The sequence below is a fragment of the Scardinius erythrophthalmus genome, assembly GCF_964197995.2.
Source record: "Scardinius erythrophthalmus genome assembly, chromosome: 12".
Lineage (NCBI taxonomy): Eukaryota > Metazoa > Chordata > Actinopteri > Cypriniformes > Leuciscidae > Scardinius > Scardinius erythrophthalmus.
In genome coordinates, this window is record NC_138232.1 from 8,161,859 (window position 1) to 8,189,712 (window position 27,854).

At 36.9% G+C, this 27,854-nt stretch overlaps 1 protein-coding gene across 3 annotated transcripts in view; it reads left to right on the forward strand.

Annotated features, from left to right (window-relative positions):
• Positions 1–27,854, forward strand: part of ca16b (carbonic anhydrase XVI b) — a 91,784-nt gene that overhangs the window by 57,282 nt on the left and 6,648 nt on the right. For all 3 annotated transcript variants that reach the window (XR_014031280.1, XM_081381639.1, XM_081381640.1), the window contains exons 5-18: positions 3,381–3,476; positions 5,818–5,884; positions 6,794–6,951; positions 8,705–8,900; positions 13,176–13,360; positions 16,269–16,377; positions 17,378–17,427; positions 17,519–18,275; positions 19,438–19,576; positions 22,616–22,707; positions 25,669–25,760; positions 26,730–26,826; positions 27,043–27,125; positions 27,204–27,338. Coding sequence is in view for 2 of the 3 variants with exons in the window: in XM_081381639.1 (XP_081237765.1) it covers positions 3,381–3,476; positions 5,818–5,884; positions 6,794–6,951; positions 8,705–8,900; positions 13,176–13,360; positions 16,269–16,377; positions 17,378–17,427; positions 17,519–18,275; positions 19,438–19,576; positions 22,616–22,707; positions 25,669–25,760; positions 26,730–26,826; positions 27,043–27,125; positions 27,204–27,338 (2,256 nt within the window). In the remaining variant the exon portion in view is untranslated. The remainder of the gene's footprint in view (positions 1–3,380; positions 3,477–5,817; positions 5,885–6,793; positions 6,952–8,704; positions 8,901–13,175; positions 13,361–16,268; positions 16,378–17,377; positions 17,428–17,518; positions 18,276–19,437; positions 19,577–22,615; positions 22,708–25,668; positions 25,761–26,729; positions 26,827–27,042; positions 27,126–27,203; positions 27,339–27,854) is intronic.

A 27,854-nucleotide genomic window follows, 5' to 3' on the forward strand; every position in this document is an offset into this window, starting at 1 on the left:
TTCTTATTATTAGTTGTAGTAGTAGTATTATTTTTTTAATGAATGAATTGTGTGGATGTGAGAAAAGTGCTAATCTCAGTCAACAATGATGAAATGCCATAAATGTTTAATAAAGTATAATTCCTTTTGCATGCCTTGCAGGGTACTGCTACTTGTTTTAAAACAACCTTCCTGTTCAAAAAGTGTCTCATTTGCCTGGCAGATATTATTTTGCACAAGATTAGTATTAGCTCTTCATTGTAAACCTCGTCCATTTGGCCTTAAACACTGCATGCACATTGAAGTTCATTCACATTGAATTCCTCACATCGAAAAAAAGCAACACTTTGTTTTTTTGTTTTTTGAGATTTCAGTGAAAATGGTGCATAGCCTGAGACTGGACGCACCACTGCATTCAAGTTTAATATCGTTATGCAATCACACATTATACACTGGAACGTTAAGTCGAGTGTGTGCTGTTTGCTGGCCTTTTTTCCCCGCACATGGTTTCTGTCCCATTTTGATACATTAACTAAACGTGTTTGTGCTGTGCGTTACTCTTGGTCACCATAAACTCTGTATTGGCTCTTGGAGGAAGCTAATTGGCTAATGAGGTTTAGTGATTAATGAGTAATATATTTCCCCCTGTGAAGACACAATAAATGGACACCATTAAAGTCTGTGATTTAAAAGAGGCCTGAAGGAGACTGATTGGTTTTCATTAAAGACTTTAACTTTGTTCTTTCTTCTCTTTATTAGCGAATTAATTCATTGTCCACCCCTTCTGACATTGTCTGGCCTTAATTACTTTGTTTGGTGGTTAGTTTTCTGTTGCCTTACTTTTGCCTGCAATTCTTTCGACATGTCAGTTGCTTCGCCAAGGACATTGTACCTCTCTCCATTACAAAAAAAGCCCTTTATTTTATTTCATTTTTTATTTCAATGTTCGAACAAGGTCAGAATGTGTTCAAAGTAGAAACAAATACTAAATTCTGAGCCAAACTCTACTGGCTTTTATCCAAGATCTAGCAGTATTTCTTATCTATCATTACAGTGTCTACACAACAACAATTTAGAGGATGGGAAGGCGAAATCATTTGTATTCATCAGTCTAAGTTTGTTCGAAATTAGCTGGCACAGAAGTCAGACGACCTGGGCTGGATCCACCTCTCTGGCAGCACTTTCTCATTAGACGAATCGACTTCCCTCCATAAATCCCATTTTTACACAGAAATACAATTGATGTGTATCTACGCCGCTGGATAGCCACTAAGCATTATCTAGCGATTTAAAACCCAAACACACTGAAGCCAGAGACTGGAGATGCATCCAATTATCTTTCGACGACTTCTGTTGACCTCTGGCTCAAGTCTAGCACAGTAAATTAAACTATGACGGCAATAGTGTTAATGTAATTTTTTGCCCTTTTTGCCACTTTTATTAGTGTTGCTTGCCAAAGCAAGCATCACCATTAGTATTTGAATGAACTCTTAACCCTAAGAATTCAACTTTAGCACACACAGTTTTCATTACAGATGTTTACCCTGTAAAGCCTGAAATATGAAATAATATAATATATATATTAGGGATGCACTGATACCACTTTTTCCAGACCGAGTCAGAACAAAAATTTCTAATTATGCTTGTTAAAATGTATTGTAGTAGCTGCTTTTACTTTCACTGTTCAGTGAGGAAAAAAACACCTCGATTTTATTCAGAGGCTCAAAGTGAGAAAAAAAAATATTTGGTGCAGATGTTGTTAAAGAGAAATAATGCATATAAATATCAGTTGTCACTCTGTATCTCCCAAAATATGTCTTAAGATTATATTCAAATGCTTCATCAAAGCTCTGTAGTTTTAATTGTGGGGGCCAAAACATATAATGCAGTGCAATACAATGATGATTGACAGATGTACAAATAAATGCTCCTCAAAAGCCTGATGTATCATATTTAATACTCACATTTTAGAATGATTTTTCAAAAGAAATAAGTTGCTTCAGTCCAGAAAGTGTTCATCTTGAAATATCACTAACAATATAAAAGGTTTTCATAAGTTTATAAAAATCTTTAAAGACCTTTTACTCATTAAAGGTTTTACCTGCTAAAAAAAGAATTGTCAATCAAAGGGCCTGTAGAAGATTACAACAGGTGTTTTATCAAAGTTTTGATCATGTTGATAATTTAGAGGCCTTAGAAATTGTTTCAAATATGATACAGTAGGCTTTGTAGGGATAATCATATCTCAAATCGTGCAGCTTTTTATAGAGGGATGTGCTATGGCTTTTTAAGTGATCAGACTTGCGTTTTTCATCTTGTTGATGATAAAACGAGTGATAAAAAAATCCTATCTAGGGACCAGAGTGTCAGTATGCAACCACACAGCATGTGTTAAAAAAAAAGAATGTTTTAGTAACCACATAACAACGTTATAGCGTCTTTTACAGGGCCAATACTAAACCTGTAACCTGTTCTTAATGCAGTTTGAGGCATATTTTTTTACCATGCATAGCTAATTTGGCTAGTTTCTAAGAGGCGAATATTGACTGGACACAACATCTATTTTCCTATCCTAAATGTACTATTAAATGGCTATCTGCGTTTTGTTATTGGCATTTAGCGTTGTTTTCTCCTCTCCCGTCCGCAACCTTATCAAAAGAGACTGCCGCCCCATTAGTTGAAAGCTTGCTTTTTTTCCTACATGCACCATTAAATGACCAGGGACATGTGCTAAAGCAAAGTCTACAATATAAAATGTAGAAAGAACAACATCGACAGGCAAATAGAGAGGCTGTCAGGAAATAAGCTCAATTGGAACGTGATTGTCATAGCGAGGTTTAATCTTATTCCCTGCATTTCAACGCTCTCTTTCACGATTGCTCAGCTGCTGCAAGCTTTGACACGCCATTCATCCCGCTTCCATTTCTCTCCCTCTCTCTCTTTGTACGATCGTCCCTGTTTTTTCTGTAACAGTAGATTTAGCATTTATTTGACACTTTGTGCGTTTGTTCAGAGACAATGTTTAAGGCAACAAAGACATGTTGTTTATTGCGGCGCGCTGAGGGGATTTGGATCTGAGGTTCGCTTTCTTCCTAAATCCGTCCTCAGAGAGAGAGAGCGTATAATCCTTAGTTGTCTCCGATGTCAAAATGTGGAGTGATGAGAGAAGTAGGATATGACAGATATTCCATTATTGTGTGTGTGTGTGTGTGTGTGTGTGAGAAGATGAGAGGAATATCAATTTGTGAGGATTTGACAGCGTACTGTACCAATTTTGATACCACAATGCATTGTGTTTACTAAACAGGAAAGTCAAAGCAGAACATTAGTATGAGCCGTTTCATACCTTGTCAAATAAGAATTCTGTTATAAAACCCTGTTTCTTTCTTTTTGCCTCATAGATGCAGATTTATTTCTACAATTCAGATGACTTTGACAGTCTGAGCACTGCGATAAAGGAGAGACGAATCATCGCCGCCATGGCTGTCTTCTTTCAGGTGAAGATCTTCTTTGATTTTTGCAATTTTCGAATGTTTACCAGCCTGTAAAATGGAGCTTTATAGCTCATGATACCTTCTCAAAGAAAGGGAGAAAGAGACTAAAATTGGTTTGGACCTATGTAGCCTCAGGGCCTATTTTCATCGTCAGCAACAGGTAGAAGAAAGCACAGACATTCTCTGCTGCCCTCTAGCCATCTTTCTCTTTTTTTCTCACAGTAAAGTCTAGCTTCATAATAGAATAAACTTGCTCCTTCCTTTAGTTTCTAAAAGAATAATGACAGTCTAAGGGGCAAGGCATTGCAAAAGGATATACATCAAATAAGTAGGACTGAACTTCTTCAGAAGTGTAGCTGTGAGACTGTAAGCGACTAGCACAAGAGTGGCCTACAAACCTTGTCTTTACAAAAGTTCATGCAGTCTTTCATCCATTCTGTCAGCACTGTCTATACTTTTTTCTGCACTGGAAACTCCTGTCACCAAGACAAATTCCTTGTGCGTGTTGTTAACATACTTTGCAATAAAGCTCTTTCTAATTCTCATAAACCATTAAATGACAACCAAGAGGTCAATATTTGGCTGGTTAGCACAGGCTTTTTGTTAGCATGACATTTTATTAAGGTCTCCATGTGGTGAAAATCAAGCTTTTGTTTAAACTGTCATTCAAGACTTTGGGGTTTGCAATGCCTGGTTCAGATTACACGATTTTTTTTGTCTGTTACGATAGTCACTGTGTCAGATTACACGATTTTGACTCCTAAAAATCTTGTCGTGTCGTGGACAAAAAACATGTCAGACTACACGTTGCTTTCCGACCAGCCATCGCGAGCCGTCTCTCACACACACACACACATTCAATCGCACACATACACACTCGCTCACTCACTCACTCACTCGCGCACACACACACACTCACTCACTCTTGACGAACCCATCGTGGAGGACCGAAAAAAAATTAAACATGCTAGTCTTTTTGTCGTGATGTCGTGAAGCATCGCAGACGCGACGTAGGTTGTCGGCCACTATGACACACTATACGAGATGAAACGATCGAATCTTGCGTCTCGACGCCCCGTTGTCGTTTACGAATCCCCACGACACCCTACGTCAAACGGATCGTGCCAAAATCGGGCTAAAATCGTGTAATCTGAACCAGGCATACGATTTGTTTTTTAACGGAAACCGTGATAGTTTTTTTTTTTCATATTTATTTGATAAATTGAAAGTTGAAAATAACAGCATTTATTTGAAAAAGAAATCTTTTGTAACATTACAAATGTCTTTACTGTCACTTTTGATCAATTTAACGCAAATAAAAAAGATTCATTTCTATCAACGAAAAGTCTTACTGACTTTTGAACGGTAGTGTAGAAGAATTCATTTAAGTGCTTTAATACAAATACAAGCTTATTTTTTTGTTGTTTGTTTGCTTTTACAAACTGAGGGACGAGTTGAAGGAAGTGACATCACAGAGCAAATAAACATACAATAGAGCTCTTACCAGCACCGTGTCTCCTATATTGGTTTATTTTTCCTTTTCCTTCTCTTTCAACTGTGACGAATGTTCTTATCAAGGGTGAAAATGTCACAAATTTCACGGTTTTCCTAATGAGTCAAGCCAAAAAAAAAGAAGATTTGTGGTGCCATAGCCTTAGTATTCAGGGATGCCATATGAATATATAGAGAAAAACAGGCTTAGCGGGTCAGCGTGAGGATCCGTGAAAATAATATAAGCTTTTTTGCCACGCAGCGCCACATTCATTCACTAACATGCTTCGCACGCTCTCATACATAATGTTTTCACACACCTTAACTAATGTGACAGAGCTATTCCTCACGCTGAAAGTAGAACGCAGGTGTGTCCTATGTTTATCCATTGCCAAACGGTGAAAGAATAACCTACGTCGATGGACTTAAACATCTTCGCCCACATGTGACAGCGTTATGGCTTACCGCTATTAGTGCTTAGACGAATGGTGTCATATGGAGTGTGACATGTCCGTTCCTGGGGGTTTTATATAGTTAATCGATGTGGAGCTCCGGTATTGGTGGTTCCCTTGGGCTCTTTTATTCCCACCTAGTTCAACCAAATGAATCCTCAGAGAGCACAAGTGAGTATATTTCATCTCTGACCTGAATGAGCTTCTCCATCAACCTGAATAAAAGGTGCTTATGTCAGCATGCTCTAGTTTTTAATGTTGCATAAGCAGCGAAAACAGGAAACTTGTGTTCGATAATAGTAGGATTTAAATGCTTCCCGTCTATTTTTGGTGTTTCTTGAACATAGAGAGGGAAACGGAATAATTGCTAATTTCATGTTGCGTTTGTCTGTTTCTCATAGGTGTCGAAGAAAGACAACATTGCAGCTGAGCCCATCATCTCAGGTCTTAAACGAGTGGTCCATCACGGTAAATGTAACCATATGAACAGCTTGCAGTGTGCACACCTATAATAAAATAAATAAATAAATAATACAAATTGAGCACTTTAGCTTCAGCGAAAAACATGTTTTTTTATCAATAACCTTTTTTTGCTGTATAGTTCTTGTGTTGGTTGTATGGCTCTTTGGAAATTGTCATATTGTTGCATTATAGCTTCTTCAGAACAACATATTAGTTCTAATAGAGGAAAAGTGAATATATTTTTTAGGTTATTTGAAGCGCATAGACGGTTTTGTAAAAGAACCATGAATTCCAAAAGGTTCTCTTGGTGTTCATATCATGAGAAATTTAGAATGATCTTTTCAGGATCAAGGATCAAGTTCAAGAGAAGTGTGCTATGAAAACACTACCGTTCAAAAGTTTGGGGTCGGTTTGTAAAAAGAAGTGTCTTATGCTCATTTATTTGCTCAAAAATACAGTAAAACAGTAATATTGTGAAATTTTATTACAATTTAAAATATAGCTGTTGTCTATTTTAAAATTTAATTTATTCTTGTGATGGCAAAGCTGAATTTTCAGCATCATTACTTTTGCCTTCGGTGTCTTTACTAAATCAAAATATGAAAAAAATGTAAACAAAATCTTACTGACCCCAAACTTTTGAATGGTAGTGTACCTGAAAATACTATTAAAACTCCCTCTCAGTTCCTATAAGTTTAACACATATTCACATCTGTTGTTCAGAAACTTGGCCCTCCCAGTTACAATGGAAATAAAGAGAAAGGAGAACAGACGTTTTTATTTCTAAATACCTGAAGAATTAACAATAAGATAAAAAAAATCCACTAAATCTTTTTGCCTCATAGTACTTCAATTTAGGTTTCTTGAGATCTCGTCCAGTCTTTGAGCGAGTATTCTGTGTCTTTTATTAAACAGAGAAGGAAACAAACCTTGGTTCGTTCATACTGAAGGATCTATTGCCATCATCCTTGGGAAGTTATTACCGCTACACTGGCTCGCTCACGACACCTCCCTGCAGTAAGGTCGTGGAGTGGATCATCTTCAGTCGGCCCGTTCACCTGTCCTACCACCAGGTTGGCGAACACACACACACACACACACATAATCATGCATACATGCACATCACATTCATTTGATCATATATCACATCCAGCTGTGTGCACTATGCTTGAAATTGGCTCGTGTTTTTTTTCTCCTGTATCATATTTGTACCATCTGCAAATATGCAGACAAACACGAATAGACAATATTACACTAGCAATGTGTCTCATCTGCTGTGTGTTCAAATGTTTCTGGAAATGAGACAGTGCAGAAGATTTACTAAACAAATGAATGCATTCATCTATGTATATATGTGTTATAGATATAAAGCATGTTACACTGTATAAATGAAAAAAAAAAAATCTAAATGGATTTCTATTCTATTCTATTTCTATTCTAGGGATGCAAAGTATATCTGTGACCATATCTACATTAGCCAATATTAGTGTTATTTGTTTGTTTGTTTGTAATAATAATAATTGTACTACAAATAAGAATTATAATATTCTTTATTTGTTTTATACAAATTATACAAGTTTTTTTTACTTTGTTGAATGATAATATGACTAACAAAATCCTCTTAAAGGTGCAGCAAGGAGGGCTTGTCTAATATTAACGCGGGTCCTAAAGCTCTTGCCTGATTATAACCCTTTTTTCCAGAGATATTCCTCTGACCATTTCTCTTTTGTAATGTCTCTCAGCCATCTCTCTTTCTACAGTCTATCTTTAAAGGAGAACTCGGCAACTCTAGCGAACTCTAGTCACTTTTTCGCTGATTTTCCCTTTTATTGTCGCATGTTTTCCCCACGAGCTCCCCCTACAGCTGTGGGGGGGCGTATATTTCACAACACAGTCGTAAAAAACTCACTTGCGGCGGCCTCCTCCCCCTCTCTACCGCTGCTCATGTGCGTTTGTTTTGATCAGAGCAAGCCAACTGTATCGCGTGGAGCTACCGAGGTGGGTAATCTGGTAATACATCATACATGCGTGTGTTTATGTCGAATTGCCGTAAAGCAATTTGTGTTTCGCGCTCGTTCTCGTTCTAGTTCTCGCTTCTCACAAGACTTCCAATTTCTATCTTACCGGGACGGTAGTCCCCAAGTTGCAAGGTTGGTTTTCCGCCTGGGAACGCTGGGGGGAGCGGGGAAAGTCACCAATATCACCAGAACAGGTTGTTTAACCATCCAAATGATTTCTAGACAGTTTTATTAAGTTAAAAAAGTTACCAAGTTCTCCTTTAAATCTCCCTCTTGCTCACTCTCTCTCCTCCCCCATCATGAGTGGACACGCCCCCTACTGCTGATTGGCTACAAGTGTTTTGTGGTGCTCGGTCTGATTCGTTTCCAATAGCGTTTCTCAGAAATTGCTTACTGCACTTTTAAACACATCTAGGCCCTAGCAAGCCACCAAAACACCCTAGCAACCACTTAGCTACGCTCTAAAAAAAAAATCATTGTAAAAGTGTATAAAGATTTATAGATTTTTATATTGATGAATGACTGATTGGTTCACTCCCAATACTTTCTCTGGTTATGCACACAGCTTTTAATGCTAACATGGGTTAAATGATCCATTTTTGCTTCCTGCTTTATTCAGCATCACACAGAGTAAAGCCACTAAATCATACACAGCATGCTCGTATCTATCTCCTTTCTACACCTTCATGGCCAAAATAAATTGACTTTATATATTCCCTTGATAGAAGTGAATAAATGAAATGGAAAAATCACATTTAAACTTTTGGATATTTTTTTCTGTCTCTTTTCTGCCTTTCTCTTGCTGTAGCTAGAGGCGTTCTACTCCATCTTCACCACAGAGCAGCAGGATCATGTGAAGTCCGTGGATTACCTGAGGAATAACCATCGGCCCACTCAAGATCTCGACAGCCGTCAAATCTCCAAATCAGCTCTGATGGATGCTTGGATGCCCGACGTCATGACAGACAGCATGGCCAGCGCTGCAGACTCAGAATCCTCAAGAGGTATGCTGCTTTTCTTACCAAAATCGGCCTGACCCATCAAGGAGGAAGACACTTTTATTTTATTTTTTTCTGTTAATTCTAACCATTATTTGATAAGAGAATCCTGTCATTAGGAAATAGTGAATTCGCTTTACTTATAACAATGTCCATGATCATTTCAGCAAAGTTTTATGATGTAACATCAGTAAATTTCCAACTGGGACTGTGATTATTTCTCTTATCCAAAACTAGAGTTCAGTTTTTTCTTCATAGACGTCATGTTTGGGTTTCTTCTCATTCATCTCATGAATAAAGTGCAAAGCTAGTTGTTTTTAGGATATCCATTTCTCTTGAGACAGACTGAATAAATAGGATTTATTAATGCAGTGACTACAGCAGTGCAGCGCTCTGAGCCAAGCCCAGTAACTGGGGGACGGTGTACTGTGTGCGTTAATGATAGCGTTGTTTTCCTCTCCGGCTGAGGGAATTGATTGCTATTGGTTGTGATGAAGTCTGGAGTGATGCAACACAGCGGAAAGGCGGAATAATCGTCATTAATATTCCCTCTAAAAATAAACCCGTACAAATGAATACTGTGTGGCCAAATAGCAATTCTGGTGTTTTTGAAGCAAGCAATTTTGAAAACCCTTTGCAATAATACATCTTTTTAGCATTGTTTTTTGTTCTTTCCTTTGTGGCGCTTTCCTTACAGTGCCCTCCACTAATATTGGCACCTTTGGTACACCACTAATATTGGCACCTTTGAAAATAATTCTGCATTGTTTATCCTTTTGATCTTATATATATATAAATATATATTTTATATATATTATTAAAATATATATTTTACATATATACATGTATAAATAATTAAAAAGAAAATTATATATACACAGTTCATTATGGGTATTCTCTAGTCGTTGAGCGTACATCGGTTGTACACTCGTTATTGCAGTGTGTTGTGGGATTGAATGAATGCACACAATATCGTCAACTATGGTTTGGAGAAAGGAAACAAGGCAAGCACAGGATCTAAATACAACAAGTGAAACTATTTCAAGTCCTATTATGTACCCTAATTGTGGAAAGTTCTATGTACTATACGTACCTGTGAAGCACACAGCGTTATTGTCCCTCAGCACATCCAGTGCTGATATCTTAGCTTGTTTACTACATAACCCAAAAACCGCCATGAGAATAGAGTCAATTTGAATCATCAGCGTTATCTCTGCCGGACAGTAATGGCGGTAGTCATTAGCATGCTGATGATTGAACTGATGAAAATAATGGGCTCTCGCTGAGTCACCCGTGCTAACAGAGCTCTCGAGGCCGACTTCCACAGCAGATGCCCTTTCACTAATCACCCCCTCGTCCTCGTTTCACTTCTTGTGTTCTTGCGATCTGCCTCTCGTTTCACAGACATGTTTATCACAGGCTTGTTGACAGGTCGCTAATGCTGATATACACACATTAAGAGTAGAGGCTTTTGGCATAATGACCTTATCAAGCGCCACTTATGCGGTCCGCCCAACTTGACAAGAACACATCCCACCAAATGATTTGTGTGATAAGTGACGTCAATTGTGCAATCTGTTCGTCTTTTCAGTGGCTCTGTAGTCATAATTGAAAACACTTTTATTTTTTATTTTTTACATTTACTCAGGTTAAAAAGGTATGAATTTAATAGGAACACCTAAAGTTAAATCCATGCAGCAGTTAATGCATGCACTCCAGGTGACATTGAGCTGCTCATGTGGTTCAGATCTGGCCTGCAACATTTCGAATATTTTCTGATTGGTCGTGATTGTCACATCACACAGCAGATTCAGATTTTGTGAGGATGAATAGCTAAATACCTGCTAGAAAGCATGGTTAGGGTAGATTTGATTAGGATTTTCTTTTTTGCTGCAAAACAAACCTAGAGTTCATGTTTATAATGGCTTTGACATCATAAAAGCACCAACAATGAGGTCACTGTAATAAAAATAGCAACATAGTGAGACGTGTTTTTGTGTGCATGATAACGCTCTTAACAGCACGTCCAAACCCGACACAACATGATAAGATTACAGCGACAAGCAATTTGTCTGTCCACACCAGATGCGACATGACTGAATCAAAATCACAGCCAATCAGAAGAGCGTGTGGGCGGAGTCTCTCTGCAAGCGCACAGCACTCGCAATGAAACTGCTAAGTACATAATAAAATATTACACCATTTTAACATTATTAAAAATACACACTGTGTTGACAGTTTGAATGTTCTTGTTTCCTTTATTTTCAAGATCTGAGGTGTTATCCATTGTCACTTTCAGTACTGCTATGTTAAAATGAATTCAAACACACATTAGACTTGTCTGCTACAATATGTGTATATTATATTCATTTGAAGGCTTTTCTTTGCAAAAATTGTTAGTGTATATGTGGTTAATTGTGATTTATTTGATACACTACCGTTTAAAAGTTAGAAATTTCTTTTTTTTTTACTTTTATTCAGCAAGGATGCCATCAAAAGTGACAGTAACAATGATGTTACAAAAGATTTCTATTTCAAATAAATGCTGTTTATTTGAACTCTCTGTTCATTAGAGAATCCTGAAAATGTTAGTTTCCACAAAAATATTAAGCGGCAAAACATGTTTCTTGCGCACCAGTTCAGAAAATTTGAATGATTTCTGAAGGATAATGTGACATTGAAGACTGTCTGCTGAAAATTCAGCTCTGCATCACAGGAATGAAATCTTGCACCCAGCGCAATTGACTTTGTACACTGACGCATGTATCATTCCTATTTTGCACCCGCGCAAAGCGGACTTTTCCCTCCACAGAAGCACGTCGGTAAGCTAGGAAATACACTTGCGCTCCCCAGGGCGGTTCAGTGCAAAGAGGAGGCGTGTTCCGGCGCAAACGTTCCTTCATGCTATTTTGCAGGTTTAGAAAACAATTGCGCCACTAACCAGGAAAAAATAGCTTAAAGTCAGAGGCGCGTTGCGCATGCTATTTTAAGGGCGCATGCTTGGCCATAATCAATGTAGCGTGTGCACAACGCACATACACTTTGATTCTCTCATCTACACAGAAGCAGCAGTTTTCATTTTTGCAAATCATACATTATTACAATAGATAGATAGATAGGTAGATAGATAGATAGATAGATAGATAGATAGATAGATAGATAGATAGATAGATAGATAGATAGATAGATAGATAGATAGATAGATAGATAGATAGATAGATAGATAGATAGATAGATAGATAGATAGATAGATAGATAGATAGATAGATAGACAATTTATTATAAAAGCATACATCTAGCTTACACATTTACCCAAATTATCATACGCCTGTTTAACTGAAGTTAATTTGGGTGGGTTTCTCCATTTCAATGTAACTTCTCTCTTTTATGGCCGTGACGAGAGTGTTGCTCTCCTCGGCTGTGAACTGCTCCTGGCGCGCGCCTGGCAAATCCGCCGTTACAATAGCAATCCGCTATGGAAAAAGCGCGTCTGCTCTTAAAGGGAATGTGAGATGACTTTCTGATTGGTTTATTTCACGTTACGCCCAAACCACACCTATGAATAATGAAGCTACTTCAGACCAACCCCTTTTAGATTTGCGCCGGGCGCAAGTGTCATTTATCCCGCCGGGAAAATAGCAACAGCGCCCAAGACCTGCCCTCAAAGTTACTTGCGCTTTGCGCTTGACACTTGCGTTTCAGATCGTTACAATAGGGCCCATTATATTAAAATAGATAACAATTATTTTAAATTTTAATAATATTTCACAATATATCTGTTTTTACTGTACTTTTCATCAAATAATTCTGCCATTGTAAGCATAAGAGACTTCCTTCAAAAACACCCCAAACTTTTAAGAGGTAGTGTATTTTTACTGCAGTAATATTTCATCAGTATATTTTAACTAGCATGTACTTCATCCACCACTGGGTATAGCACATACACACACAGTAGTGCACACGGCCACAGCCACGCAAGGCTGTTTGAAAAGCCTGGAGGCAGATTGAGATGAACTCTTGTATTATTTTCCACTTTGAAGCAGTTTCTAGTGAGAACGCTTTGGTGACTCAGACAGCAATAAAAGATTTATTTTCACCTGGGGGCTGCAGTCGTGGACCTGCACGGCAGAGATCTGGCTCCGCTCCCGCTGCCGAACAGCCGTAATTCCGCCTGTTTATCTCCAATCACACATCCCTAATCAAATGAGAACAACTGTACCTTCTTCCTCCTTGTTTTTACCAGCCTTATCTCATCGCTCTGCTTCTCCTCTCTCTATCCAGTCTGCAGCAGCATCCCTGACAACATGAAGGTTCATCCACTGAACAGAACTGCACTTGTGTTGACCTGGGACAGACCGTCAGCTGTCTACCACCCGCCTATACTGGACTTCCTTGTCTCGTACAGCTGGGTAAAGGATGAAATGCCTTTTGAGAAGACCTTCACGCAGAGCAGTGAACACAGCACGGTAAGCTTCCCAACAATGAAAGGGCAAGCTGTTTGATCATTACTGATCATTGTGTCGACCACCGCAAACACTCTAGCTCAACCGGTTATCCAATCACTGTGTTGAGGTTACATTTGACTGAAGATGTTAAGTGACACACACAACTAGACCTTCAAGAAGCCCCTGTTAAATATTATATAAACTTGTGTGTTTAACAACATGCACATAGTCCTTATTAATGTGTTTGTGGTCAGTAAGATATTTTTTCATTGATCAATTTAATTGATCAGTAGTGACAGTAAAGACTTTTATAATGTTACAAAAGATTTCTATTTCAAATAAATCCTGAAAATAATCAAAGAATCCTGTAAAAAATTGTATCATAGTTTCCAGGAAAAAAAATTAAACTCTTTTGAGCATTAATAATAATAAGAAGAAGAAATGCTTCTTGAGCACCAAATCTGTATATTAGAATGATTTCTGAAGAATCATGTGACACTGAAGACCAGCTGCTGAAAATTTTGCCATTACAGGAATAAATTACATTTTAAAAATATATTAAAATAGGAGCAGTTATTTTAAAATAATATTTATATAATTTTTGTATCAAATATATACAGCCTTGGTGAGCATAGACTTTTTTTTTTTTTTTTTTACTCATACTGACTAATGATATGATCATTATTGATAATTATTATTAAAATGGTTATGCATTTGAAGTATATGATGCATTTTATTTACTATATTTTAATATGGGATTAACAATGAGTTCTTTGACTGAAGTCTTTAGTTTTAGTTGAAATAAGCGTCATATTTTGGTTGTTTCATACATGTATTGGCTTCCCAGATAAGTTTAAATAATAATTGCAGTACCATTATGGACCCCTTAGGGGGTTACAGACCCCCTGCTGAAGATTCATGAGTTAGACAGAACGCGATGTAATGGAACACCTCTGTCACTACATCTCCGGGATCTCGAGATGTGTTGTAGTGCCCAGACTTGTCGGTAGTTATCTACAACGAAAAAGATTAATAAGATTAAAACCAGGGTTATAGCAGTTAAATCAATGTTCATATGTGAATAAAAGCCTAAATTCAGTCTGTTCATCATATAAAGCGATCATGTCTCTTCAGAAAATGTGGACTAAACCGTATAATTCATTTGGATTTGTTTTACAATCTCTTTATGAACTTTTCGCAGCGTCAGTGTGGTAGTTGCGTAGCTGTCAATAGAGGGACAGAAAGCTCCCAGATTTCATCAAAAAGATCTTCATTTGTGTTCCAAAGATGAACGAAAGTCTTACGGGTTTGGAACGACATGAGTAATTAATGACAGAATTTTCATTTTTGGGTGAACCATCCCTTTATGTTTGAACATTATATTAGTTAGGCTAGAATTCGTTTTTGCTGTGATCCGACCAGGCCAGAAGAAAAAATCCTTAGTGTCGAGTCCCGAGTCCATATTTTAGTTTTTTTAGTTAGTTAACAGTAATACTTGTTAATGTTAATAATAATGATATGATGACAATTTTCTGTTAGTCAAAGAGTAGCCTAAACATGTACCAATTTGAACTGTACTGCAGAAAGACTGGTTTTTGTATAGACTTGTTACCAATTTAAGTACTGTTTGAGTCACTATATAGTAATATAGTGGTGCCAATATACAGAGGCACCATTTAGGCAATAGTCTCTTGCTACACATCCTCACTGAGGGATATAAGCCCCCCTGAACATCAAATCCTAGAACTTCCCCCGATTAAGACACTATTGCAGACAGTGGCTCCTGGGCAGGGGGCCCAATTGGCGTGATGTGCCAGTTCAGTTAATTGGAAAAATTATATATGTATATTTGTGTAATTTCACCCTTGATACAAAAATTGAAGCATGATGTCACTGCCTGTAGCCAGGGTCTTGTCTTCTGGTTCCCAGCATAATTCTGATGGATGGGCTGCTCTCATCGATTTGATGGACTTGGACAGTATTTTGTCTTTCTTCCCTCAAGTCTAATGAATGACTTACACCCATGTCTGTCAGTCACCTTATTGGAGCAGCCTTACACACACAGTTTGCATAACAACAAGACAGTGTCCATCCAGTTGAAGGATTTTTTTCTGATGAGTGCTGTCAGTCTTTTTTAGCCTTGGTCAAATTAGATTTGGATTTAGTTAAGGGATATAACTGCCACGGTTAAAGTCCAATTACTTTCTTTCACTCTGCATCCCATCATGACTCCCTCAATCTTTTTGCCTCTACATTTACATTTTTATTTCAATTCTGAGCCCAGTCACAGCACAGGTTGTGCCAGCGAATCTAGACCAACTTTGGGTATATGAAATTCAAATGAATATCTATCTGAGTTTATTTCTGGGAGACTGTGGATCTCTGAAAGATGGAGCAGGACATTGCAATAAATAAGTGTCAATTTATACAAATAATGATGGCAAATGTTTAATTTGCTTTGACATTTCGGTTGTGGAAAATAACATCTTGTCGTATTTACTGTGTGTTGTGTAATGAGGTTTTTGGATTTGTGTGTAGTTGTTGAAGGGACACTCTGGTTGTGTCCAACATTCACAATTACATTTCAGTCTTCAGTGTCACATGATCGTTGAGAAATCATTCTAATATGCTGATTTGATGCTTAATAATACCTAATTATTACCAATGCTGCAAATAGTTGTGCTGACTAATATATTAGATTCAAATTTTTTTTAACAATTTAAAATGTCACTTTTAATCAATTTAATGCATAAAAGTATAAAAAAATGTGTATTGTTTATCTGGGTATTCCATTCATATCTGCACACATTATACATATTGCAAACATTGTATTAGTAGAAGGAGATTCTGAGCTATCCAATTTCTATCCAATAATCTATATGAGTTGTACTGTTATTAAAATGTATGGTGTGTCGTATGTCTCCTGCAGAGGGCAGTCATCTCACTTGTGTCTCCAGATGTCCTGTATCTCTTCAGAGTGCAAGCTGTATGTCAGAGAGACCAGCGCAGTGACTTCAGCCAAACACTTTTATTCAGAGGTTTGTCTGATTTTATATGGCTTTCTGTTCTTACTAATTACTGCTGCTAACCAAGCCTTAAAGTTGAAACGTTTTGTGACATATCTCTGAGTGAAACGGCTTCTCGAACTAGACAAAAAGGTAGGGAAGGACTTCATTTTGTCCAGCCATCGGGAATAGATAAGACAGTTGTGGTTTGCTATAGAGCTGGTCCCGCCCATCCGTAAAACCCCAAGTGGACCTCTAGGTTGAAAAATCGTCAATGCAAGTGAATGGGAGAAAATAATTATTTTCTCCCATTCACTTGCATTGACGATTTTTAATCGGATGGGAGAAAATAATTGTGAATGGGAGAAAATAATTATTTTCTCCCATTCACTTGCATTGACGATTTTTCAACCTAGAGGTCCAGTGGGGTTAGCGGAAGGGGCGGGACTTACCAGCTCTATTGGTCGATCTCATGTGAGTGACAGGTTGCTCCGCCCTCGGGCCAGTAAACTTCAGAGAAAAGAAGAGTTGTCGCTGCAAGAGGAGGGGATGTTATTTATTTGATTAAAGATTATGAAAGCATGTGAACTTTAAAAGAATAAGGCTACGTCTACATAAATCCTTATACATTTGAAAAAGGCATTTTCGTTTCAAAACGCTCTCCGTCCACACTAGGTTTTCAAGCGTTTTTTCAAAGGTTTCTTATCCACATTGAAACGTCGGAAACCGCTAAATTCCCCTTACTGCGCATGCGTAAATCCTCATAAAAGCTCACTGAGATGGTACAGATGGAACAGCTCAGTTTTCACAGGACAAAAACGCTGTCTCAGTGTGGATGGAAAGCCAAAACAGAGAGAAATAGATGCTTTTTCAAATGAAAACGTATTAATGTGGACAAGGCCTAATGATGTGCACAGATAAATAATTAATAATGAATACTGCACTATTCCTTAAAAAAACAACAAGAATTGCCCATTTTGATTTCATGGCAACACTTATATTGATTGTCACACTGTGTGATTTATTCTTCAAGCAAACACCACAAGGATATTTGAGGGGACAAGGATTGTGAAAACCGGAATGGTGGGTAACTGGTTTAATCATTTCTAAATCTGTGTATTTGCTTCTCTACACACGTTGTAATTTTTCTTTTCCTCTTCTGCCCTGGTTGTAGCCGACGTTGTCCCCCGCCTCTTCGGCAGACATGGCCCCTATAAGCTCAGGCTCCTCTACCTGGACGTCCGCCGGCCTCCCCTTTTCATTCGTCTCCATGGCAACGGGAATGGGGCCCCCATCCAGCGGAGGACAAGCCACTGTAGCATCTGTGGTGACCAGCACTCTGTTGGCAGGACTGGGCTTCAGTGGCAGTGTGATTTCTTCCCTCCCAGGATCCTTTTGGCCAACCCACTCTACAAACTCAGGCCCCACGCCCACTCAGCATCCACCCACTCCCACTGCTGAAAGCACCCCGTCTGAGAGCAACGTCCTCATCTCAGAGGACAGTACTGAAGCTAATAACAAACAAGAAGAAGACAGTCAAAGAGAGGAGAAGGAGGAAAAAGAGGAAGAGGAGGAGGAAGAGGAACAGGAAGAAGAGGAGAAGAAAAAAAGGGGGAAAGATGTGACAGTCAAGGACAAAAAGCAGGCCAAGACGGTGCCCCAAAAACCAACTGCCCCCATCCCAACTTCAAAACACAGGGAGCGGGAAGGAGAGAGGGCGGATGCTAACACTGAGAACTCTACATCGGCCCCTAGAATAGGGGAAGAGCAGGGACCCCGTTCCACTTCAGGGCCTTCTGGAGAGGGTTCATCAAAACCAACATGGCTGGAGGATAATGACACTGCAGACATGCAGCTTCCCTCAGGCTCGACGGAGAACACCAAACTCACCAATGAGGAGAAGGCGCACTGGCCATACTACATTCACACTGGTAGGTGAGCTGCAGACTTACAGTCTAAAGCGCTGTGCAAACGATGAAACGGCAATAAAGTACACATGGTCAAAAAGACAGTACCTTTAAAATTAGTCAGTCGTGCCACTGCCAAATCTTGTCCAAAAAATTTTAATTTACATTACCTTAAAATATATTATTAAGAGTATATTAATATGTATAAATATATTTAACAATCGCGATTATTCTATTTGACAGCACTAATATTTAATGAGTAAAAAATGTAAAATACGTTATCTGCATGAGATATTATCTTATGTGTCTGTATAATGTGTATGTATTATTAAACATTATTAAAATGTATACACAAAATAAATATAATAAAATGTATATGTATCAAAAAAAAATTTTTTTATTAAAATATATTAGATACAATTCTGTTAAAAAATATGGGATACAAGTTTAAAAACAAAAGTTTAATTCAGTAAAGACACATGATTCAATCAACTGATCAAAAGTTGTTACAAAAAACATATTTCAAATAAATCTTTGTTTGAAAAGGAATCCTGAAGAGATGTTCTGTGGTTTCCACAAAAACATTATGCTCCACAACTTTTTCCATCATATTTTCCATTATAAATGTTTCTTGAGCTCCAAATTAGCATATTAAAATGATTTCTGAAGGATCGTGTGACATTGAAGACTGGAGTAATGATGCTGAAAATTCAGCTTTGCCAATACATGAACAATTTCAAAATATATTAAAATAGAACATTTATTTCAAATAGTAATAATGTTTCACAATATTACTCTATTTACTGTATTTTTGATCAAATAAATGCTGTCTTTTTTAAGCACAAGAGACTTTTTTTAAAAAAAAAATTATTCTTGCTGACTACAAACTATTGAACAGTAGTTAAACATTATTAGAAAATATATAAAATATGAATTAATATTTATTAAATATATATTTAAAAAATAAATTAAATACAAACTAAAGACGGTATATGGAATATTGTAATATATGTAATAAATACTAACTGATATTTGTAATAAACTTTGTAAAGGAAGATGATACGTGTTAAATACGCATGAATCACATTTTTCAAGCATTTATACCAGAATAGACTCTTTCCATCTATTATTGAAGGGTTTTCAAAAACTCTGCCTTTTGCTCTGGTCCCCTTTGATCACCATGCAGAGAGGAACAGCATCTCCACCGTCACCCGAGACCCGGTGTCATCCTCCAGCCGGGTGGAGTGGATCATCCCCCTGATGGTGGTCTCTGCCCTCACTCTGCTCTGTCTGATCATGCTGCTGGCTGTCCTGGTCTACTGGAGGTAAGATTGAATTAGATATTGTCCAGCACATTGGTCTTAGATCATCTTGGGCCTTTACTGTATGGGATACATGCATGGGAAAAGATCAGGTCTCTTCATCTGCATTCCTTAACTTCTCCATTTGTCTATCTCATTTTTTTTAGCTTTGGTTTTCTTCTGAACGAATGCATCACCTAATTAATATTCATGACAACATGTTTTATGTATAGTAGATTTGTCTGGTCATGGTTGTGCCTGGTTTGTAAACAGAGTAAGGTCGCTCTGTCCCCTGAATCCACACTTCATCTAACTATTTCTACTCCATCTACTGGCCTTTATAACCCTGGCTCAGCTCCCTGGAGAGTCCGTGCCCCATCTGCCCTCTCCCGGACTGGTCTCAGCCCCATGGTAACCGAATTAAAATCCTCCTATGGAGCTTCCTGCCAAATACCACCATCCTCCTGTTCAGTCTTGTATCTGTATGTGAGCTAAGAGGTTGCGGGCCCCCTGGGGACCATGAGTCTTGTGTGGAGGGACCCAGCTGTGCTCCAATCTGTGATGCTGACTGGTTTGAGCATATCATTTAAAATGTGAGCACACAATAGTAACATTACATCAAAAGATAAATATTAAAACGTTTTATATTTTAAATGTATGATATCATGATTTTTATTTATATTATTGTACTGCTTGTATGTTATTTTAGTTTAATTGATATACTATTATAGTATTTATTAATATTTTAAATTAGCTTTTATTTTATTCATTTTAGTTTTAGTTATTTTAGTACTTCCACTTAAACCTATTTCAGTTATTTGCCAAGGCAATATTTATCATTTTAAGTTTTTGAAGTTTACGTTTTTCATGTTATATTCCTATGTTATTTTTATTTCAGCTTTATGTCAATTACCGGAAAAAAAATCTGGTTTTCGTAAAAATAATAATAATTATTATTCCTATTTATTTCAGTGTATTTTCAGTGTAAAAAAAAAAGGTTTTAGCAGTTTTAGTGCTACAATTTAATCATATTTATTTCAGTTATTTGCCAAGGCAGTCCATCTACTATTCATATTTTATTGTTTTTCAGCTTTATTGTGTTTAGCGAAAACTTTTAATGGTTTTAGTTTCAGTTGACTATAACAACACTGGTCTTACATGGCCTTAACAAGCACCACAAATGTCAAGAATTTTTGCCTGCAAGTTACTGTACCAATTGCAAAGCAATTACGTCAGCCAACAAGTCAGGAAAAGATTGAGAGGAAAAAATAACAGTCGTTTGATTTGATCATTTGATGGGTTTATAAGAGGTTGATCAGTGACAGTTAAAGTGAATGAAAGACTGAGTTTGCACGATAATCTGTTAAGAGAGCGGACGAAAGACAAGTACAAGACGCAACTTCTCCCCCGAGAATGTGACGGCAAACGTCTTCGTCAAGACTGTCAAATTTCAAGAACGTCAAGAACAAAGCTACCGAGTGAACAAAAGCCATTCAAAAGATATTCCATTCTCGCTTTTTTCATAACTGGGGTTCATGCAAGTTACCAGAAAGTATGATATTATTTGCTTAAAATGAAGTTATGATGTTGCCAAGGCGATAGGCTAATGAGAGGTTTATGTAGGCAGGGTTCCATCTGGATGGCTCAGAGGCTTTCAGTCTCCTCAGACTCACAGATGCCCATTAAAGATCAAAGATGCCACACTCATTTCTACACGTACGCATGCGATCGCCTATGAGTTAGAGCAATTCCAGACTCGACGCAAAGACGCAGATGGGGAATGATAAGAGGTTATATTTATCTTTTTACCATTTGCCTATTTTGGATTCTCAAGGATTAGACCGCAGGGTCCAAAACTTCTCTGAAGGACCCTTCTACACCATTAGTCTAACGTCTCTAAACACACGAGAGATCGGCCATCATAAAAAGGTCATTAGTGTGAGGTTCCTGTCCCCCAGTCATCGTCTCTCCTCAATCCCCCCAGCCCTCCCTCCCTCATTGGAGCTCTACGAGCGTTCAACCCCTCTTTTCTTTCTTTTTATCTCACCTCTCAAGGATGACTAGCATCTGCTCATTGCTCTGCTTAAAGTACAGGTAGGGGCATGCTTATACAAATGCTTTACTGGGATTTACATGAAGCAAGTCTTCAATAAGGGGCTGGGAGGGTTTATACCATGTCTTTGTGCAATGAAAGCAAAAAAAATAAAAAATTTTTTACGATTTTCCCAAGGCAGAAAGAGTTGCATGTGCAGCGTTTGGCTGGATATTTGGTATCATCGCTTTGTCTTAAAGTGTATTATATGAGAACTAGACGTTTGTGTGTGTGTAGTGGCTAATGCATTTTAATTATGGAAATGTGCCAATGATAGTCTTTATTTTGCATTATGAGTTGGTCTGAGTCAATACAATTCGGTCAAGCTGATTCATCTGATATTTGGCCTATATTGTGATTCTCTGCATCAGCACATAACCATGACCACTCGGACAATTAACAGAAGTCTGTTTATCGACTTCTGTTTTCAAATTCAAGTTTCTGAGTAAATTTAAGTTAATGTCATTTTGTGAAAATAAGTACTTAATAAATAAAATGTATTAATATTAATAATAATAACATAAATAGTACATTTTGTTTAAACAATATATTTAAATATTAAAATCTACAGACAGACTTATACAAGGATTTTCTGTTTTCAAATATTTTTAGAGTGAATTTTAAGTTATTTTGTGAAAATAAATACTTTATAATAACAATAATAATATAAATAATCAAATGTTTTTGTGTAAGAATATTTTAATTAAGTTGTATTACGTCATGTGTAAGTACAGTATATTTAGAGAGAATGCTCTGTATACTCATTCTTCTTTTAGTAATGGACTGATATCAGAGTTGTGACTAAAATTGTATTGAACAGAAACACAGGTCAAAACACCCTTTGCTAACAAGATTGTACTAAATTGTACTTTGATATTAAAGTACATGAGGCTTCCTCAGAATTAAGAAGCTTTTTAAATAATCATCCCGATTACCTGCTTTCTACTAACCGGGACGGTTTCTGTTCATAGGAGATTCTTCCAGACTGCACATTTCTATATTGACGACAGGAACTCCCCCAGAGTAATCCGCGATGACAGTTTTCCCATCATATCTACTGCGGGTGAGTCTAAACAAACATAACACGAGGTTTCATAATGCAAGTACTTTTATTTCATGACATCATTATCCAGCAAAAAAGTGGCTTCAGAATTTGGTGCATAGTCAGAATACAGAGTTCTTTAGTTTTGATTTCATCACATGTACCCTTGTGTGGAGAACGCATTGCCAGGATGGGAGTTGGTTGTCTATTTTGGGAGCAAAGCTCCTAACTAGGTAACAGCTATATTCTGAAATAGATCAATAAGATATAAGCAAACATTGCAGCAGAGTGAAGTGACGCTTTATAAATATACCTGACCAGCTGACAAATAGTTATTACAGGACGTTGTTTAATGTGCATGATTTATTTATTTTTGTCTCATACACTTCTGTAATTTATGAGACAACGCTTCCCCGCCATTGACGGAAATTTCCGGCTTTCTGTGTTTTCACTGTTATACGGTAGAGGGCGCATCTTCTGATATCTTCTGAAAGATTACTGAATCTCCGGATCAAAACACAGGCAAAAAAGAAGCAGAAACAAGCGATAGCATATGTAAGCAGATGCATATGTAAAATAACGTGATCATCAACATTAAACAGCATGTTAAACAAAACTACCAAATGTTACCGAATAAAATGTCGACGGTGGACGAGCTATGGGACTGTGAAACTTTAGGGGTGTTGATGGGCTTGATCTACTCCGATCCGATCTGGATGCAGTCTTTGGCAAAAACGTTATTTTCACAGCTTTTTGCTTAAAATGTTGCTTTTTAATGAAACGTATTGCAGTCCAAACCTGTATGACTTTCACTACCGGTCAAAAATGATAGTAAATAACAGTATAATGTTTCAAAAGATTTCTTTCATATAAATGCTGCTTTTTTACTTTCTACTTTCAACATTGATAATAAAAAGAAATGTATCTTGTGCACCAAATCAGCATTTTATGATGATTGTGTGACAGTGAAGACTGGAGTAATGATGCTGAAAATTCAGCGTTGCAATCACAGGAATAAATTCAGTTTTAAAATATATTAAAACAGTTATTTTAAATTTAAATAATATTTCACAATATTACTATTGTTATTTAGTCATTTCAAATAAAAGCAGCTTTGGTGAGCATAAGAGACTTCTTTCAAAAACATTTACAAATCTCCAAACCTTTGAGTAATTTCACTAGTCAAGTCAGTCACCGTTATTTATATATCGCTTTATACAAGATTGTTTCAAAGCAGCTTTACAGTAATAAACAGGAAAATAACGATTCAATTCGGCTGTAAAGCAGCTCTAAAAAGACAATAGTAAACAATAATTATTCAGTTGAGATCAGTTCAGTGTTGATTCAAGCTTTTTATGATCAGAATTCCTATCTTGCCGTTTTCTCGGATGATGAGTGGATGCATATTTTATGTTCTGTGTGTTACTGTTTCTCAGTGAACGAATGGAAAGTCTGATTGCTCAATTTGGGTAGTGCATGATTTTCTAAAATTGCATGAACTGCTGTCAGTATTGCCATTCTTTTCTCTCTTGCTCTCTCTCAGTTACTTTCCTGTCTTTCCTTCTCCTCGTACGACGCAGTCCAGCTCTTGACTGACAGGTCTATATAACTGTAAGCCAAAAGAAGTAAAACGTAGCCATTAATGTTTACGAGAACTCCGTTTGAGGTGATAGTTTAATGTCTCTGTCGTAATAGAGAACTCATCAACAATCCCCGTTAAATAGAAGAAGTCTGTGTGTGCATGTCTCAGTGATTTAATAAGACCGATAGAATCTCTTCTGTTAATGGTATACACACTGAATACAGAATGGGGGTTGAGTTGATGTGTGTGTGATCATCCTTCACAATGGTGAAGCAGTAAATGCTCCAGGGGATTCTGGTCTTTTTTAAATACGGTCCCAGCTGTGTGCTTCCATGGGCAGTAATGAACCATACCTTTGTATGGCCATTCTACGTGACAATAAGACCATCAAGTCCAGACCCTTTCTTTGATAGATAACTGATGAGCTTTATATGACACAGATGTGACCAAATATCATCACTCAGGAAGTGAGGCCACAAAAGTAGGGCGTATGGATTTTGCTTCAAAGTATTTTGTCATTTGGAACAAGGGTGGTTTTTCCTTTATTTCTTTATTTGAACTTTTATTTTTCAGAGAGGTTTGTTCCTTAAAAGTGACATGTTTAGACATTTTATAATAAGTTTTAATTAAAATATTAATTTATCTGAATTAATACTTGAACTAATTATTGGAAAAAACAGCATACATTATTATATGCAGTCACTAAACAATATATGTGTTGCGAAATGTATGTCGGTTCCATTAATCCGATCTTTTTAGGTATATTATTAAATATTTAGTGAAATATGGTATTTCAGTGTATTTATTAAAAATATGTAGTACTGTTCAAAAGTAAGATTTTTCTCAGCAAGGACACATTAAATTGATCAGTAGTGACAGTAAAGACATTTATACTTTTACAAAAGATTTATATTACAAATACATGCTGTTTAGAACTTTATATTCATGTCCTAAAAAATATTAATCAGTACAACTGTAATGATAATAATAATATTTCTTAAGCAGCAAATCAGCATATTAGAATGATTTCTGAAGGATCACGTGACACTGAAGATTGGAGTAATATACTGACTCCAAACTTTTTAACTGTGGTGTATGTCAATTCTATTTATCTGATGTTTCAGGTATATTTTTAAAGATTTTGTAAAAAATAATTACATAATACAATAGTGTATTTGGGTATAATTGAATTTAATATTATAATTTAATACTAATTTTTATTTATTTATTGTAAAACCCCAAATAATAAAACAATATTTTAGTAACATTTTAATAAGAATTTTTTTTTTTAATCATAAATATTTATATAATAGGTATTAATGCAGTTGTCATCAATTTCAATGAAAATGTTTGTGTTCACATTGGCAGTGGTATGATAGTATGTATGGTTTGTGTTTCAGATGACCTGGAGTCTGTGCCAGTCAGGCAGTTCATCAAACACATCATGGAGCTGTACTCCAACAACCAGCATGGCTTTTCTCAGGAGTTCGATGTGAGCATGGCCTTTGTAGTTGGAGCATGTGAGAATGTGTGTATGTGTTCTGTACATGTACCGGTGCTCCCAGTGGCACATAGGCACAGATGGCTGTGGGAAAAGGACTAATTAAAGAGGAGAGCCTCATTAAAATCACTCCTCTTGCTGGAGGAATCTATGCAGGAATGCAGGAAAGCTTGAGTCTGGTTCATGCCCACAGCAAACATTTACAAGATCACAATCCGGTATGGACACGTTCAAAAACAGAAAAGATTTACTTAAAAACTTTGACAATTACCAGTATCTGCGACACGGTAGGTATCGATTCGTTACAGAGGTGCTTTGTTTTACAGATATAGGAAAACGAAATCTGCACGGTAGATTAATATCTGCTTCATTACGGCTCACTCACTGGGGAGCTAATTATTATGCTGCAGTATAAAATTTATTTCAAATTGCATTGATGTGACAATAATTAAATGACTTGGACAAATGGGGCAATATATGTAAATTCTAATCAAAGTGTGGCTAATTACTGGAATAATTAACTAATTATTTTGTAAATGAGTCTTAAATAATTTACCAGTAATGTGGTCAACAGAAAGAAATTCTGATAGGACTGTAATCAGAATGAAAAAAAAAATGGTAAGCAACAATTGTTCTCGTGTTTAAACCATCAAGTGGCATCCAGTTAATCATATTAGGGATAAATATTTTAATTTCAATCCAAGTTGGTGTAAAAGTATAACCTTTTGACAGTCGAATTAAACATTGAGTCGAGGAGATTTTTTAAAATGGCTGCTCTTATTTCCATTTTAATTTGTCACATGGGAAATGGAAGATGAAAATGTGTGAGTTGCTGGGTTGTTTACTTGCCACGCTTTAGATCCAGGTAGTCAATGCACACAGAAATCATGCATAACTCAATTGTAGATCTAGCGTAGACTGTAAGTAAGTTATAACTAATTTGAAATACCTTCCCCGCAGGAGGTTCAACACTGCACGTCTGAAATGAAGATTACGGCAGAGCATTCAAATCACCCAGACAACAAGCACAAAAACAGATACATCAACATTGTCGCCTGTGAGTTGTCGATTATTATGTGGCAAACATGAACATTCACCTTCTTCAACATACTGTGAATTCATCTGTGAAGTGCTAGCGGTGCATGCAAGATGAAGATAAAAGCTATTAATATCCATCTCTCAAACTTGCATGCATTGCTAGTATTTCTAAATAGATTACATAGCTCAAACAGTGATTCGAATAATACATCATTTATTGCTTTTTAATACCCAGATGATCACAGCAGAGTGAAGTTGCAGCAACAGTCTGGGAAAGACTCCAAGCACAGTGACTACATCAATGCCAACTATGTAGACGTACGCATTTTATTACGAGTGCATATGTGTGCTTGTTGCTTTAATGTGTGTTTTATAATGAAATATTCTCCCTCTCAGAGTTATAACAGATCCAGGGCTTATATAGCCGCTCAGGGCCCTCTGAAGTCCACATTTGAGGACTTTTGGAGAATGATTTGGGAACAGAACACCACTGTGATTGTCATGATCACTAACTTGGTGGAGAAAGGCAGGGTAAGTAACTAATTCCACAAAGTTTATTTAAAGTGCCCCAATTATGCTATTTTATGCATATGTCTCCTATAATAAATTTACAGGTAAAAAAAAAAACACTTGAATTTTCTCATAATACACATTGCAGCATCACCTCTTTTCTCACAGTGTCTGAAACGGTTCGATAAAGGATTCGGTCTCACTCGCTATGCTGGAGGTCAAGAATAGCGCCCTTTTTTATTTTCAAATTTCATTCATTTTTATTTTTTTTTTAGACAAGCTTATTTTTTTGTCCTTTAATATTCACAGACACTACTCCATATCACGTTTTGATTAACTCATTCTACTTTGGATTTATCAATCCAAAATTTGCCAAATCCCATGATATTTCATGTTATACTATAAATTCCATTTTTATGACTTGTGTTCTGCGATTCTGTCCACATTTTCCACATGGCTGAATAGGGCAAGTTTTTGGTGAACTATTCTGTTAATGCAGATTTTGGTGTTTTGAAATGCAAAACAGAAGATGTATTT